Source organism: Amblyraja radiata, chromosome 21 (assembly GCF_010909765.2).
Source record: "Amblyraja radiata isolate CabotCenter1 chromosome 21, sAmbRad1.1.pri, whole genome shotgun sequence".
Lineage (NCBI taxonomy): Eukaryota > Metazoa > Chordata > Chondrichthyes > Rajiformes > Rajidae > Amblyraja > Amblyraja radiata.
This window is the reverse complement of record NC_045976.1, coordinates 25,233,315-25,247,326: the sequence shown is the minus strand read 5'-3', so window position 1 is coordinate 25,247,326 and position 14,012 is coordinate 25,233,315. Positions and strand designations below refer to the sequence as shown.

At 39.6% G+C, this 14,012-nt stretch overlaps 1 protein-coding gene across 1 annotated transcript in view; it reads right to left on the bottom strand.

The window, feature by feature from the left end:
• Positions 1-14,012, bottom strand: part of mov10l1 (Mov10 like RISC complex RNA helicase 1) — a 40,274-nt gene that overhangs the window by 7,889 nt on the left and 18,373 nt on the right. Inside the window, exons 11-19 of the mRNA XM_033039779.1 lie at positions 13,083-13,153; positions 12,816-12,907; positions 12,643-12,701; positions 10,158-10,276; positions 6,428-6,503; positions 5,243-5,427; positions 4,561-4,707; positions 1,451-1,572; positions 521-620 (exon numbers count right to left, since the gene is read on the bottom strand). Coding sequence (XP_032895670.1) covers positions 521-620; positions 1,451-1,572; positions 4,561-4,707; positions 5,243-5,427; positions 6,428-6,503; positions 10,158-10,276; positions 12,643-12,701; positions 12,816-12,907; positions 13,083-13,153 — 971 coding nt within the window. The remainder of the gene's footprint in view (positions 1-520; positions 621-1,450; positions 1,573-4,560; positions 4,708-5,242; positions 5,428-6,427; positions 6,504-10,157; positions 10,277-12,642; positions 12,702-12,815; positions 12,908-13,082; positions 13,154-14,012) is intronic.

Genomic DNA, 14,012 nt, shown 5'->3' with positions numbered 1-14,012 from the left:
TGGATTATAAAATAATTGCACAAGGCTAATTATTGCTGCGTTACAGAAGCCAATATTCAATTATCCTGTAACAGGAAGACATTTCAAAACATCTCAGATCTCAACACTATCTTCTATTATAGTCTTATGAGTTTCCTTAATCAGATTGAAAGTTTAAAACAGAGTTAATGTAAACAAACCAGAATATAAACTTGTTATCCATCTTTACTGCTATCTCAGGAAATACTTATTCCAGACCCAAAATGTTCCATGAAATGGAATAAGCCAAACGTAAAGCTGTAGTACCTAATTTGTTGGGTCAAAGAACATTTTTTTAAAGAATACTACAGTAAAACAATCATGAATATTAAATCAAGAAAACTGTGCCAAGCTCTACTCAATTTACTGCAGCATCAACGTTTAATAATTTTGGCTCTGTTCAGAGGATCTTTCGATTCCTTGACGGGTGAACAAACTAAACTATTGTTGGATTCTGACTGTTTAAAAAAAATATCTAATTATTTGTGCTATCATGCCGTACCTGTCCGTCCTTCTCAGATACCAGCAGCAGAGGGATGAGACATTCCGGTTCACTTGCTTGACCAGCTTCATCCACAAATACATGAGTAAAGTGTCCAGTTCTTTATTGCATTTGTGAAAACAAAAAAGTGCACAATCACCTGCTTTGGAAATAAAGTGTAACCTTTCTATTCACCAACCAACTACAACAAAAAGGAATCTTGTCACCAAAGAAATAATTTTATCAACTGTTGCACGTCTTTTTTTCTTGATGAATTGGTATCATGTTTTGCAACAGTTTATGGTGGCAGGGTGGCGCAGCTGTAGAGTTGCTGCCTTACAGCGCCAAAGATCGGGTTTGATCCTGACTATGAATGCTGTCTATACGGAGTTTGTACGTTCTCCCCATGACCTGCGTGGGTTTTCTCCGGGTGCTCCGGTTTCCTCCCATACTCCAAAGACTTAGAGGATTGTAGGTTATTTTGGCTTCGCTAAAAATTATAAATTGTCCCTAGTGTGTGTGTAGGATAGTTTTAATGTGCGGGGATTGCTGGTCAGAGTGGACTCGGTGGGCCGAAGGGCCTGTTTCTGCACTGTATCGCTAAACCAAAGTTTTTTTCTGTATAAATGTTATTCACAATAAACTAAGTTTAATTAATTTTTTTTAATCAATTTTTGAGAATGCTGAACACAGAAAGGCAAATGCTAAACTCTAGACGAAAACCAATCACGTTAATCTCTTCCAAATATTAAATAACTGTGGCTATTTTCACAGTTTAAATGTTTTTCTCAGTACAGTGTCAAATTTGCAAGGCCAGGTCAATATTGAGACCACACAAGACGGAGTGGATTATATATTTATCATCATAGAATACAAATGTTCTTCTGTAGGCTATTACATTACAATGTAATTTAATTACAAAGTATTTCATTGCTACATGCTTCATTGTACCTCAATCCAATTTGATAGAATAATCCGGCTGTGCTACATGTGCTTATTATTATCCTAAATCGCGCTGCATCCCGGAGATCTTCTCCATCTTTACTGTACGGCTGGACAATTTCAGGAATATACTGGAGTGGAAATATATGGGGTCAAATCAGAAAATTATCAGGACACAATCGAACAATTACTGAAGAGTGTTACATTTAAACACAAAAACTTCTGTACTTTTTAAATGCAAGAAATAGTAATATCTGGGTATTCCCCATATGTGTGTGTCCTCACTGGGGAAAATCCCAGCCAATACATTTTGTACAGCGGGACAGGCAGCATCTCTGGAGAGAAGGAATGGGTGACATTTCAGGTCTAGACCCTTCTTCAGTCTGAGAATATGTAAAATTATGAAAGGCATAGATAGGGTAGTCAGCAGATACCATGACAATATTTAAGAGGCATTTAGACAGATATGAACATGAAGTTCCTGTACTATATTGTGCTATGTTCTCCCTGCTCATTAGACCCAACGTTCTCTAACATTTCTGAGATGTTATTTTTTTTCCCTTTGTGAAGACAGAACTAATTGTTCTGTTTTTTAATTCCAATTGTAATTTCTCCATTTTTGGGCTGGAGGGGACCAAGACTGGAATTCACCAAAAACACTCCCTGTAAATACTTACAGCCAAGCTTTGACAGTCAATTTTTTTGTTCCCCGCAAGCTGATTCTCGTACTTCTTCTTTCCACTCTTAATAAAAACGTTTTAGTCTTACTTTGCTGGATTCTGAATTACTTCCAACCCCCAGAACTGCCACTTCTTTAGGTAATGTCAACACTTACACAATCCTTAGTTTTCTTCGCAAGCCATTAAGCCCTTTCTTAGAAAATATTTGTGTGACAGTGGGGAAGACATAATTGATGTAGTCCATATACATATTCTTTATAATTTTTCCATTGCTTATTCACTGTTAACTCATTTGGAAATACTGCCTAATCTATCCTACTACATTCATGCCATATCCTACTTCTCTTTATTCAGATTCAAGACACTGTACTGCAGAATCTGTACTGGCAGAGTAAAGCAACAGAGGGTCAAATGCTATAATGCTGGTTCAGACTTGGGTTTAATGTCCATTTAATTGATCAACATTTAACATTTCCTTGTCTTTCCTGATAGTCATATGAGAATGAAGGTTCTTTGTGCAGATCAGATATTCACTTCCTTTAAAGGATCCATTCTTTAATATAATTTTCTGACAAATGAAATGAAAATATCAAAATAACTCCATGGCCTGGGTCCACAATCAACTGCTTTAAGCCACAAGAGCAGAATAATGATACATAATGGCTGGCTCAATGACTGCGGGCAAACAAAATGCAAATATGGCAAAGCTCATTAAATTCAGTTCCCCAGTTTGAAATGCAGAAAGACATTTAGTACATTTTCATGGCATATTGAAAAACTGTTTATCATGTGCATGTGAATGAATTTGAGAGAGGGATGTGGGAAGTATTTCATGTTGGGTAAAGAGACTTGCATTTGCACTGTCTTTTGCATTGTCTCCTTCAAGATATCCCAAAACCCTTTATAGTTGATTTTTAAATCCAGCTGTTCAGGTCATGTCGTAAATGTGGCAGCCAGCTTACACTGAGCAATATATAATACTGGTGGTAGTGTACAGGAAGATCTGAAGACAGGGTAGTACAAGTTGCCAGAAGGAGTCTTCTTAACAAGCCCTACTATTTCAGAATCTATTTGCATATCAACTCAACAAGAATCTCGACTCACTAGTTTGCCTACCGTCAAAACAGGTCAATGGAGGATGCGATCTCACTGGCTCTCCACTCTGCACTGGACCACTTGGGCAATAAAAACACGTCGGGCTGTTTATAGACTACAGCTCGTTCAATACCATCATCTCCTCCAAGCTGGTTACCAAGCTCACAGAACTGGGTCTCTGCGCATCCCTCTGCAATTGGATCCTCAACTTCCTCATCCATAGTCTGTTCGAATTGGCAGAAATACTTCTTCCTCATTAACAATCAGAGCATGAGCACCTCAAGGCTGCGTGCTCAGCCCCCTGCTCTACTCACTCTATACTCAGGACTGTGTAGCTGGACACAGTGTGAACTGCATCTTCAAGTTCGCTGACGACACCACCGTTGTTGTCTGAATTACAGATGGTGATGAGTTAGAGTATAGAAGTGAGATCGATCAATTGACCAAATGATACCAGCACAACAACCTGGCTCTCAATATTAGTAAAACCAAGTGGACGTTGGAAGAGGAAGGATGTGGACCAACAACCTTGTTTATATCAACGGTATAAGGGACGATGGTGGAGAGAGTCAAAAACTTTAAATTCCTGGGCGTGCATATTTCCGAAGATCTTTCCTGGACCCAGCACACTGATGCAATTATAAATAAAGCACATCAACGCCTCTACTTCCTGAGAAGATTACTGAGATTTGGTATGTCAGAGGATTCTCTTGAGCTTCTACAGGTGTACAGTAGAGAGCATATTGATTGGTTGCATCATGGACTGATTCGGCAATTTGAACGCCCAGGAGCGGAAAAGACTGCAAAATGTTGTGAACACTGCCCACTCCACCAGCTCTGACCTCCCTACCATCGAAGGGATTTATCGGAGGCCCTGCCTCAAAAAGGCAGCCAGCATCATCAGAGACCTACACCACGCTGGCCACAAACATATTTCACCCCTGTCATTGGGAAGAAGGTATAGGATCCCGAAAACTGTAACGTCCAGGTTTAGGAACAGCTTCTTCCCTACAGCCATCAAGCTATTAAACAGTACAACCTCAAATAAGCTCTGAACTACAATAGACTATTATTATTACTGCACTAATAATGTGTGTGTGTGTGTATGCCCATTGACCTTTTTTTCTCTCTGCCGTTTATCATATTGTTTGCAGTGTACTATGTTTACATATTCTGTTGTGCTGCAGCAAGTAATCATTTCATTGTTTTATCTGGCAGATGACAATGAAACACTCTCTTGACTCTAATCTAACAATATCTTGAACTGGTTTTAAGCACAGTGGATCCTTTCCATCCTGACAACAAATGCCCCCAAAACTCTTTTTGCAGAGTGGATGATCGCACCTCTTCCAGTCTGGAGGTGGCATTAACCCGCACCATGTCTCCTTGCTTCAATAAACCACTTTCATGTAACCGTAAGCAGAGCAGGTCAGCAGCACTGTTGGATGGAGCGGCAGCCAAGATCCGACTATCTGGCAAAGTAAAGTGAATCTGCATAGAAAATCAATACCAGCGTTAAAACTTTGCTAAAATAATAAGTTACTGTACTACTGAAACCCCAATCTTCATGCACCCGATAATTTTACTTCATTAAATCTACCTACCTTAAAGAGCATTACTTGGAACTCTGTGAGCAAGTGGATTCCTACACAATTTGTTATTAAGTCATCAGCATGGATATAACTGTGAAGTACATACACTATGTCATCAAATGGCACAACTTGAGTTGTGTACTGGAAGGTGATTCACCACTTTCACTTACAGATCAGGCATGTGTACAGGTCCACATCTTTCCCACAGGGAGAAGGATAGAACAATCACCCTTTAGTACTGATGGAAGGCCAAGATGAGACTATTACACCAAATAAATAAAGAGAAGCGGAAAAATCTACCCTTCTGATGATCCTTGCTGGGATCGTGTGACTTATTCCAAACACAGACAGCAAATCCGTTCACTGGCGTTTAGAGGCTGTGAAAAGCCAATGCAATCAAAAAATACAATCATAACATACAAGACATCAAATACCTGCAAAATGGCTTCAAGGATGGTAACCGTTTTCCCGGTGCCTGGTGGCCCAAACACAATGTACGGCGTTGGTCGGCATTCTCCACGGAGAATCTGTCTGACTGCAAACTTCTGATGTTCATTCAGCAGTGAATTGTAAAAGTTACATTCTTTTTGGCCCGACGGTTCAGCTCCAAGATTTTCTCCTGCAAAGTTTTTGTTAAAATTGTAGGCAACTAAAGTTTCTAACAGTCTACCATCTTGAAATGTTAAACACTTTAGGGTGATCCACAAGCACAATGCAACAAAAAGTGACTTCAGCTTTGTTCTCTGCAAACACTTGTCTCTAACATCATACATCACACGGAGCAATGGGGAGATCAGAACAGTCGCTCCATGTGGATTATATTCCAGGGAGGATGAAAATGGTTGTGCAAGTTACAATTACCAAACATTCTATTTTTTAAATTGCATTTAATTATTGATTGTAGAAAGTGCAATATAGCAATTTACAAAGGTTTGCATCCTGTGGAGGTCGGCACTCTGGGGACCCAACTACAAGTGGGGCTTTGAATTCAGTCTGATCTACATCTGATAAAACATCTAGGTTCAGGTTGGGCAAGGATGATTTGCCTAATATTACTGCACACAAATTGCATATTTAAAATTGTTATTTTACTGTGAAACTTGGGCCAGGTTTAAAAAAGATTAAAATTCCATGGGCTTGGTTTAGGTTTTAGTTCAGATTAGCTGTGGTTGTATCAAGTTTTTAATTTCTTAATCTAAAACATCTGGGGGTGGCGCAGCAGTAGAGCTGCTGCCATACAGCACGAGAGACCCGGGATCAAGCCTGACTACGGGTGCTGTTTGTGCGGAATTTGTGCATTTTCCCTGTACCCTTGAGTGTTTCCTCCCACATTCCAAAGGCTTGCAGGTTTGTAGGTTAATTGGCTTCGGTAAATTGCACCTAGTGTGTAGGATGTGAAAGTGGGATAATATAGAACTAGTGTATGGGTGATCGATGGCCGGAGTGGACTCGGTGGGCCGAAGGACCTGTGTCCCTGCTGTACCTCTTTACAAAAAAATCTCTATGGTTTACATTTTTAGAAAATGTAAATGTTTGATTGATGTGAATTCACTGACTGTAATGTGCAGAAATAGGCAATCTATTATGCATGAGCACTATTACAGGTGTTTGATCCTTACCAACTGTGTCTCCGGTATCCAGCGGTGAGTCCCCTTTACCTGCACAAGAATTACTTAACTCTGCATTCGTATCCTTCTGGAAAAGTGTTAGAATAAAATATTGCTGTAAAAATCTGTTATTGACAATATTTACCAACACAGCAACTTGTCATTTAACAAAACAAAGTGGTGAGGAACTCAACTGGTCAGGCAGCGTCTATGGACGGAATGGATAGGACATGTTTTGGGTCGGGAGCCTTCTTCAGACAGATCAAGTAGGGGGAGAAAACTGGAAAAGAGGGGCGAGAGTGGGATAAAGCCAAGCAAGTGATAGATGGATACAGTTGAGGGAGCAGTGATTCGGAGATAGTGACAAAGGCTAGTGGTGCAAAGGAGACAAAAGGATGTTAGGCAAGGAAAGAAGAGGAAGATTAACAGATGCACTGAAAAATGGGGTTAGATGCGCAATGAATGTGCAGGAGAACTACTAAAAGCCGTGTCCCACTGACGAGTTCATTTAAAGAGTTCTCCCGCGTTTGCCCTAGATTCGAACTCAGAGATTTACGGTAATGGCTGCTCGTCGGTACTCGGGGCTCTCGTGGACATTTTTCAACATGTTAAAAAATCTTCACGAGTCTTCCCGAGCACCTGCCGTTAGTGTTACGAGCCGCTAAGAGACGTCCCCGAGCTCCGACGGACCCGCTACGTTCATTCTCCTTACCACGAGTTTGTTTTTTTTTAAACTCGGGAGAGCTCTTGAATGAACTAGTAGCAATGTTACAAAATTTTGAGATTTTAAAAATCAAGTCTGCAATTTATCCCATCAGATAAAGCATAAAAATAAGTTTAATTTGACACCTAATTCACTTTCATATCTCAAGTATTTAAAAAGTTATGGCCATTTTCATACTCGGAAATGAGCATCTTGTTCCCCATTGATTTTCTATGGACATAACAAAAAAGCTGTGATCGTGAACAGTCAAAAGCCCATAACTTTCTTAAAAATTAAGAGAACTGAATGAAATTTTCAGTTATCATAGATTGAAGCATTCTGAAACAAATATAAAATAATCTTACTTGGATTACCTGAAATTAAAGCATATAATTAGTTAGTTACCTAATTGTAGCTAATTTCAGACTTCAATTACTAGATCTAAACATCTATCCATTTCTTAATAAATGATTAACATTTTTAAATAGCCTAAATGTCCAAATAATATTCACAAATAATTCACAATAAAACATGATTTTTAAATCTCATTTACATTAATTTATAGACCAAATGGAAGGAATTTAGTGTTTAATTGCTGTAAATAAATGCCCATTTAAATCAGCTTTCCAGTGGGTTCCTGTGAACGCGCTGGTTTAGAACGTTCACATTGCGGTAGATTTGTGCCCTCAAATGCCGAGAAAAATACTGCGGGATATAATGGACCCAAAATGAGCTACTCGCAATATTAAACTTTCTATAAAGGGATCTTTAGAAGCCCTTTTTAAGGTAAAAATATACAGCCTACCTTCTGCTATTTGCTTTATGAGACCCTGCGGTTGCTGGTGGTCGCGGGTTTAGAGATTGATTTTTAAACTACTATAACTATTTTACGAGGCCTTTAAAACTAATAATAGCTTTTGCGACGGGGTCTTCCAGCGATTTTTCGTTAATAATTAACTAGGCTGAACATCTTTGATTTGAACAGCCTAGAGAAAATCGCGTTTTAAACCCGCCCCCCTCTAAACGGCGCCAAAATCGCGCACACGCGCAGCGGCAGATTTTCAGCGACGCTTCAGGTAGGCTTTGCAACATACCTAGAACTAGCATCGTGGGACAGGGCCATTACACGAGAATCATAAATGTCAAAACAAATATAATATCCTCTGCTCATTATACTCCACTCCCAAAATACTGTTTCTTTCCTTGCAGTCAAGCAGCCAATTTGTTTTTAAAGTAGTTTTTAAAGTATTTTTTAAAGGTTCAGCACAGGGATACCAGTGTGGAGTAAGGCAGGTTCAACCAAGGAGGAAATTGGTTGTAGAGCAGGTATGGCATCAGGAAGAAGCAGTGAGATGTGTAAGGGCAGTAGCTCAGGTTAAGCAGGGACAGTGGATGGAACTGGGAAAGGGTAAAAAAGGAGGTTTAGCTGGAGGGACCTGCGGTGCATGGAGGCGGGTCATGTAAGTTTCCTTATAAGGGCTATTTATGATGTGTTGCCATCACCGCAGAACCTCAAACACTGGGTAGGTGGGGACCCGACCTGTCCCTTGTGTTCAGAGGGGGCAACGTTGAGGCATATTTTATCAGGATGTCTTTCGCAGGGTCGGTGTACTTGGCGGCATAACCAGGTATTGAAGTGTACAGCTGCAGCAATTGAGAGGAGGAGAGTACAGGTGAATTCAATAGGCATCAGTACTGGGAATGTAGCGATTCATTTTGTCCATGACAGAGAGAAAGGTTGTGGAGGAAAGTTTGCAGGTAGGTATGAGTCAGGCTCGTTTCGGGGAGCCAGTGATTGGGAGATGCGGGTAAATTTAGGAGAAAAGCTTGTTGTTCCGCAGGAAATAATTACGGCCAGTTTGAGGCCTGATATAGTGTCAGTTAGTCAGCAGACAGTCTTTTATAGAACTGACAGTGCCTTGGGAGAACTTAGTGGATGAGGCATATGTAAGGAAAAGGCTTAGATATGTAGAGTTGAGCAGCGAGGATGGAGAGCAAGAGAACGTCCGGAAGAGGTGGGTTGTAGAGGTTTCATAGCGAGATCGGCCATGTCGCTATTTGGAGAGCTAGGAATTCACGGACAAAGTTTGCGTCAGGCTGTAAAGCAAATGTCAGAGGCAGCAGAGCAAGGCAGGAGGTGGATTTGTTGGAGAACAAAAAGAGTCAGTTGGGGGCAGAAAGGAAACATATGACATGCAGTATGTGTATTTCTTTGTAATTGTCGTCTGTGCAAGTGTACCCCGGTCTTATGCAAGGGTGATATTTGTGATGTTACAAGCTTAATGATGGACTGGGATTAGTGGTAGGTAGGATGCAGGTGTTTAGCATTTGTTAGAGTGAGCTAATTGTCTGCAGCTTTCCTTATTTAGTTGATAGCATAGGTGGCGAGAGCAGGTATTGAGGGGGGCTGTTCTGGGACGCCAGAACCAACTGTTGAGCCTTCCCCAGGTGTCATGGGCCTAACTCAACGAAACACCAATGAAGGGAGGTGCCCACTTGATAACCCCAATGATATACTTGCATCTACAGGATTAGTTTTTTAAAATAATTAATATGTAGATAGCTGGGGTATTTTTTTGCATATGGAGTCATTATTGCAAGTTGGTGTATTTAGTTAGATAATACTTTGGTTTTGGGCTTGGTTTTCTTAGTTGAGCGCTTATCCTGGAGTTATAGCACAAGTACTTTGTGTTTTAATTATAAATTATCTTAATTCCTTACTATAGAGAATTAATGAATTCCTAAAACATCTCTTGAACTCCTCCAGTTAAATTATCTCCAGCATTTGGAACAAACATCAGGCTCTAAATGTTGCAACAAAAACGTTGGTCTGGATAAGAAAATATTGAATTCACAGTTCTAGGATACTTAAGTTTGATCCCAATCAGAGTGGGTAAGAAAACAGAATAACCCATATTCAAAGAGATCAAAGAAAATGCAAAATATGTGATCTTTCAGACAAATTGTAATATTCCATCATACTCTAATGCATATTTTTTATATTCCATACATTTGATAAAACCGCCAAAATATTCTTACATTCTTCATCTGATCTTGAGACTTGCAGCAGTTTTTTCTTTCTAACATGACCATATCAATATCATTCCATGTGGTAACAGTCTGTGGCGATTTGGGCACAATCTTTGCTGGGAGCAAAACTGTGGTTGGAATGGGTAAAAAGGATCAGCAGGTTACTGACTGAAAGAATGAATTTCATATTATTGAAAGAAATATGAAATTATTCAAAGCTGTGGGATTCCATTTATTCAAATCCAAAATTGGCTGTTTTCTACAGAACAATTTCTGCTAAATTTCATAAGCTCAGTAGCATCCTTATTCAAAAGAATAACCCCCATTGCCAAAAGGTTCAACGTTAGAATTGTCCACTGAAATGATTTTTAAAACCAAACATGAAGCTCACTTTATTTCCTGCAGAATTGAAGTATTTGCTAGAAATTAATTCATTAATCAACAGCCGTTGCAAAATGATTGCTTATGATAATCAATTGATTCTTGTAAATCATAATCAATTGATTCTTGTAAATATTGCAACCAAAGTCTGCCTCTCATCATTTTCACGTCTTTGATCCCTTTAGACAAAAGTATGTTCCGAACACTAAGATTCACGTCACATAATGTTTGTTTGCTGAATTTTAATACTTTTAGTATAGGCGCACTAATTCACAAAAATGTCCTTGAATTACCTATAATAGTCATAGTGCTACACAAACACAGAAACAGAGTCTTTGGCTCACCTTGCCAATGCTGACCATGTTGGCAAACTGGGTTAATCCTATAGCTAAATCCTTTCTATCCATATACTGTATCTGTACAGATAACACCCTGACTCACAATCTGAAGAAGGGCCTTGACCTGAAATATCATCTATTACTTTTCTCCAGAGATGCTGCCTGACCCGCTGAGTTACTCCAGCATTGTGTGCATATCAGTCCAACTGTCTTTTAAAAGTTAGAATTGTATCCGCTTCTATAGCTTCCTCTTGCAGCTCATTCCAGATAAAGAATATAGTACAAATGGAAAACGTTGCCCCCGAGGTCTCTCTTAAATTTCTCCCCTCTCACCTTAAGCCAATGTCCTCTCATTCTAGAATCCTCTACCCTGGGAAAAGACAGTTCACTTAAATCATGCTTCTAATGATATTGTACATATAAATAAGGCCACTACTGCCTCCCACCCTCCAAAGAAAAGTCCAAGCCTGTCCAACTTCCCACTATAACTCAAGCCTGGGAGCACAGATAACAAGAAAATCTCTTCTCTGCCCTTTCCATCAATTACATCTTTCCTGTAGCTGGGCGACCAGAACTGCACACAAGTCCAAGTGTGGTTTTACCAATTACTTGTATAATTGCATCTTGTGCCAACATTTGTTCTCAATACCATGCCCAATGATGGCAAGCGTGTCAAACACCTTCACCACACTGTCCACTTGACTGGCCACTTTCAGGGAGCCATGCACCTGCACCCACAGATATCTTTTGTTCTGCAACACTCTCCTGGACTATTATTTACTGTGTATGCCCGACTCTGGTTTGACACACCAACGTGCAACACCTCACACCTGTCCGAGTTAAATTCCATTTGTCATACCTTGGCGTGTTTCCCGAAGTGATCTGGATCCAGTTGTAAATTTAGATATCACTTTCTCACTGTCGACAACACCCCCAATTTTGGTGTCATCTGCAAACTACATAGTCATCCGACTCATCATATACAGTATATAAAGCACTGGTGGACCCAGGAACGACCTTTGTGGTACTCCACTGATCACAGGCCTTCAATCAAAAAAAAAAATAACAACCCTCCACAACTATCCTTGGTCTCTTTCCTTTAATTTCAACCAATTGGCTAACTTACCTTGGATTCCATGCATTCTAGTAGATTTTATGTCATGTGCTAATCAAACATTTTTTATTCTGGATGTCAAGATTTAATAACCGTTTAGTCAAAGCACAGCAAAAGTATGTTATTTTTTAATTTATGGGTATCAATTTAAAATACACATCACATCACAGTAAAAACCTAGTTCTCGGCTCAATTAATAAACATTCAGATTACGAGACATCCTTCTCTGGAACTCACCTTTTCATTCATATATAATCTTACGAGTTTAAAGCAATGTCTTTTGAAAATCTAATTTATATCTAGATATTCTACCTATACTAAATTATATATCTTTTCACAGAATCTCATTTGAAAAATAAAGTTCCACAAAAAACTAGCTATTACAAGATTGAAATCTGAATTCTAAACACAACCATTATTCCTTTCCCTTCGCAACACAATTTGTTTCTTGATGATAGCACCATTGAACCATTGAGAGATATCAAGATAATCTAATAACACATTTGTTTTCTTCAGGAGCGCAGATTTTACACGTTTTTCACATCTATATAATGTAATTGTCCTTCAAGGCTTAAACATTGTAATTTGATACCAGAGACAAGAAAAGTTGCATCCATTTTGACATTTGCTGGAAAACAAACTCAATCAGAGGTCGTTATACCTGCTTCACCAAGGTAAACAGCTTGTTCCACTCCAAAGTGACATCTCCGAGCTGAAACTCTGAAATGGAAGCATTCTGAATCAATAAAGTCATTGGCTATTCTGGTAAATAATAATAATTTTAGTATCTACTTGCAGTTATGGTACATTTTCCAAACTACACCTAGTGTTTACCTGTTATAGGTGAATTCCACATCCACAGGCTCCCTGTCGTAAGTCTGGATAAATGCCGAATTAAATTTCAGCACCAGTTCATCATCGTTCACCTAGAGCAGGAGATTTGGGGGCAGGGAGTAGGAAAGTGACAAGTTGAAAGAGGAGAGCACAAAGTTATTGAGTTACACAAAGACCTCATATTTAAACATTAAACCCTTCTTCAGACTGATGATTGTTGCCCAATTATTACTGGTACTCAAGATCACCGTTTATTTGTCCGTTTACCTGGATTACGTAGCCAAAATACTGCACTTCAGTTTCCATGCCATAAGAACTTTTCACTATCACTCGATCACCTAAAGCCAAACACAAATATATTCTCACAGTATTCTAATTAAATCACGTGGACAGCAAGACAATTGGACAAATATTTTTTTTTTAAATCCATCATATGCAGAATACTCCATGTAAAAAAATGGCCCTGAAGTTTTAAAGGAATGTAGGCATTTACATCCATCAGTCAGAGATCACGAATCCTGCAGATTCATGTCATACAGCGTGGAATTAGGTCCTTTGGCCCAACTTGCCCACATCGACCAAGATGCCCCATCTCCAGTACACTTGTCCTACTTGCTTGCGTTTGACCCATATCCCTCCAAACCTGTCCTATCCATGTTCCTGGAGAAACTCAGCGGGTGGGGCAGCATCTATGGAGCGAAGGAAATAGGCAACGTTTCGGGTCGCAACCCTTCTTCAGAAGAAGGGTTTCGACCCGAAACTTCGCCTATTTCCTTTGCTCCATAGATGCTGCCTCACCCGCTGAGTTTCTCCAGCATTTTTGTCTACCTTCGATTTTCCAGCATCCGCAGTTCCTTCTTAAACAACTATCCATGTTCCTCTCTGTTTCTTAAACGTTGCAATAGTCCCAGCCTCAACTACCTCTTCAGTCACAAAATTGGATACTTTTCCCGAGAGGACTGTGCCGCTCTGAATGGTCACCAGCAATGCAGCACCAAGTTCCTGAACTGTCGTAGCACAATCAGGAAATCTGCGTGCTTGACCTAGCGACAGGTTAGACCAGGCTTGGATTTAGCTACTCCATTCATTTCAATGGAGAGCATCAGCTGTGATGGAAGGGAAAACCTTTTTGTGTCGACCACCAATTTTCATTAACTGACTTGGTGATTACACACATTTTGAATTAAGTATTTTATA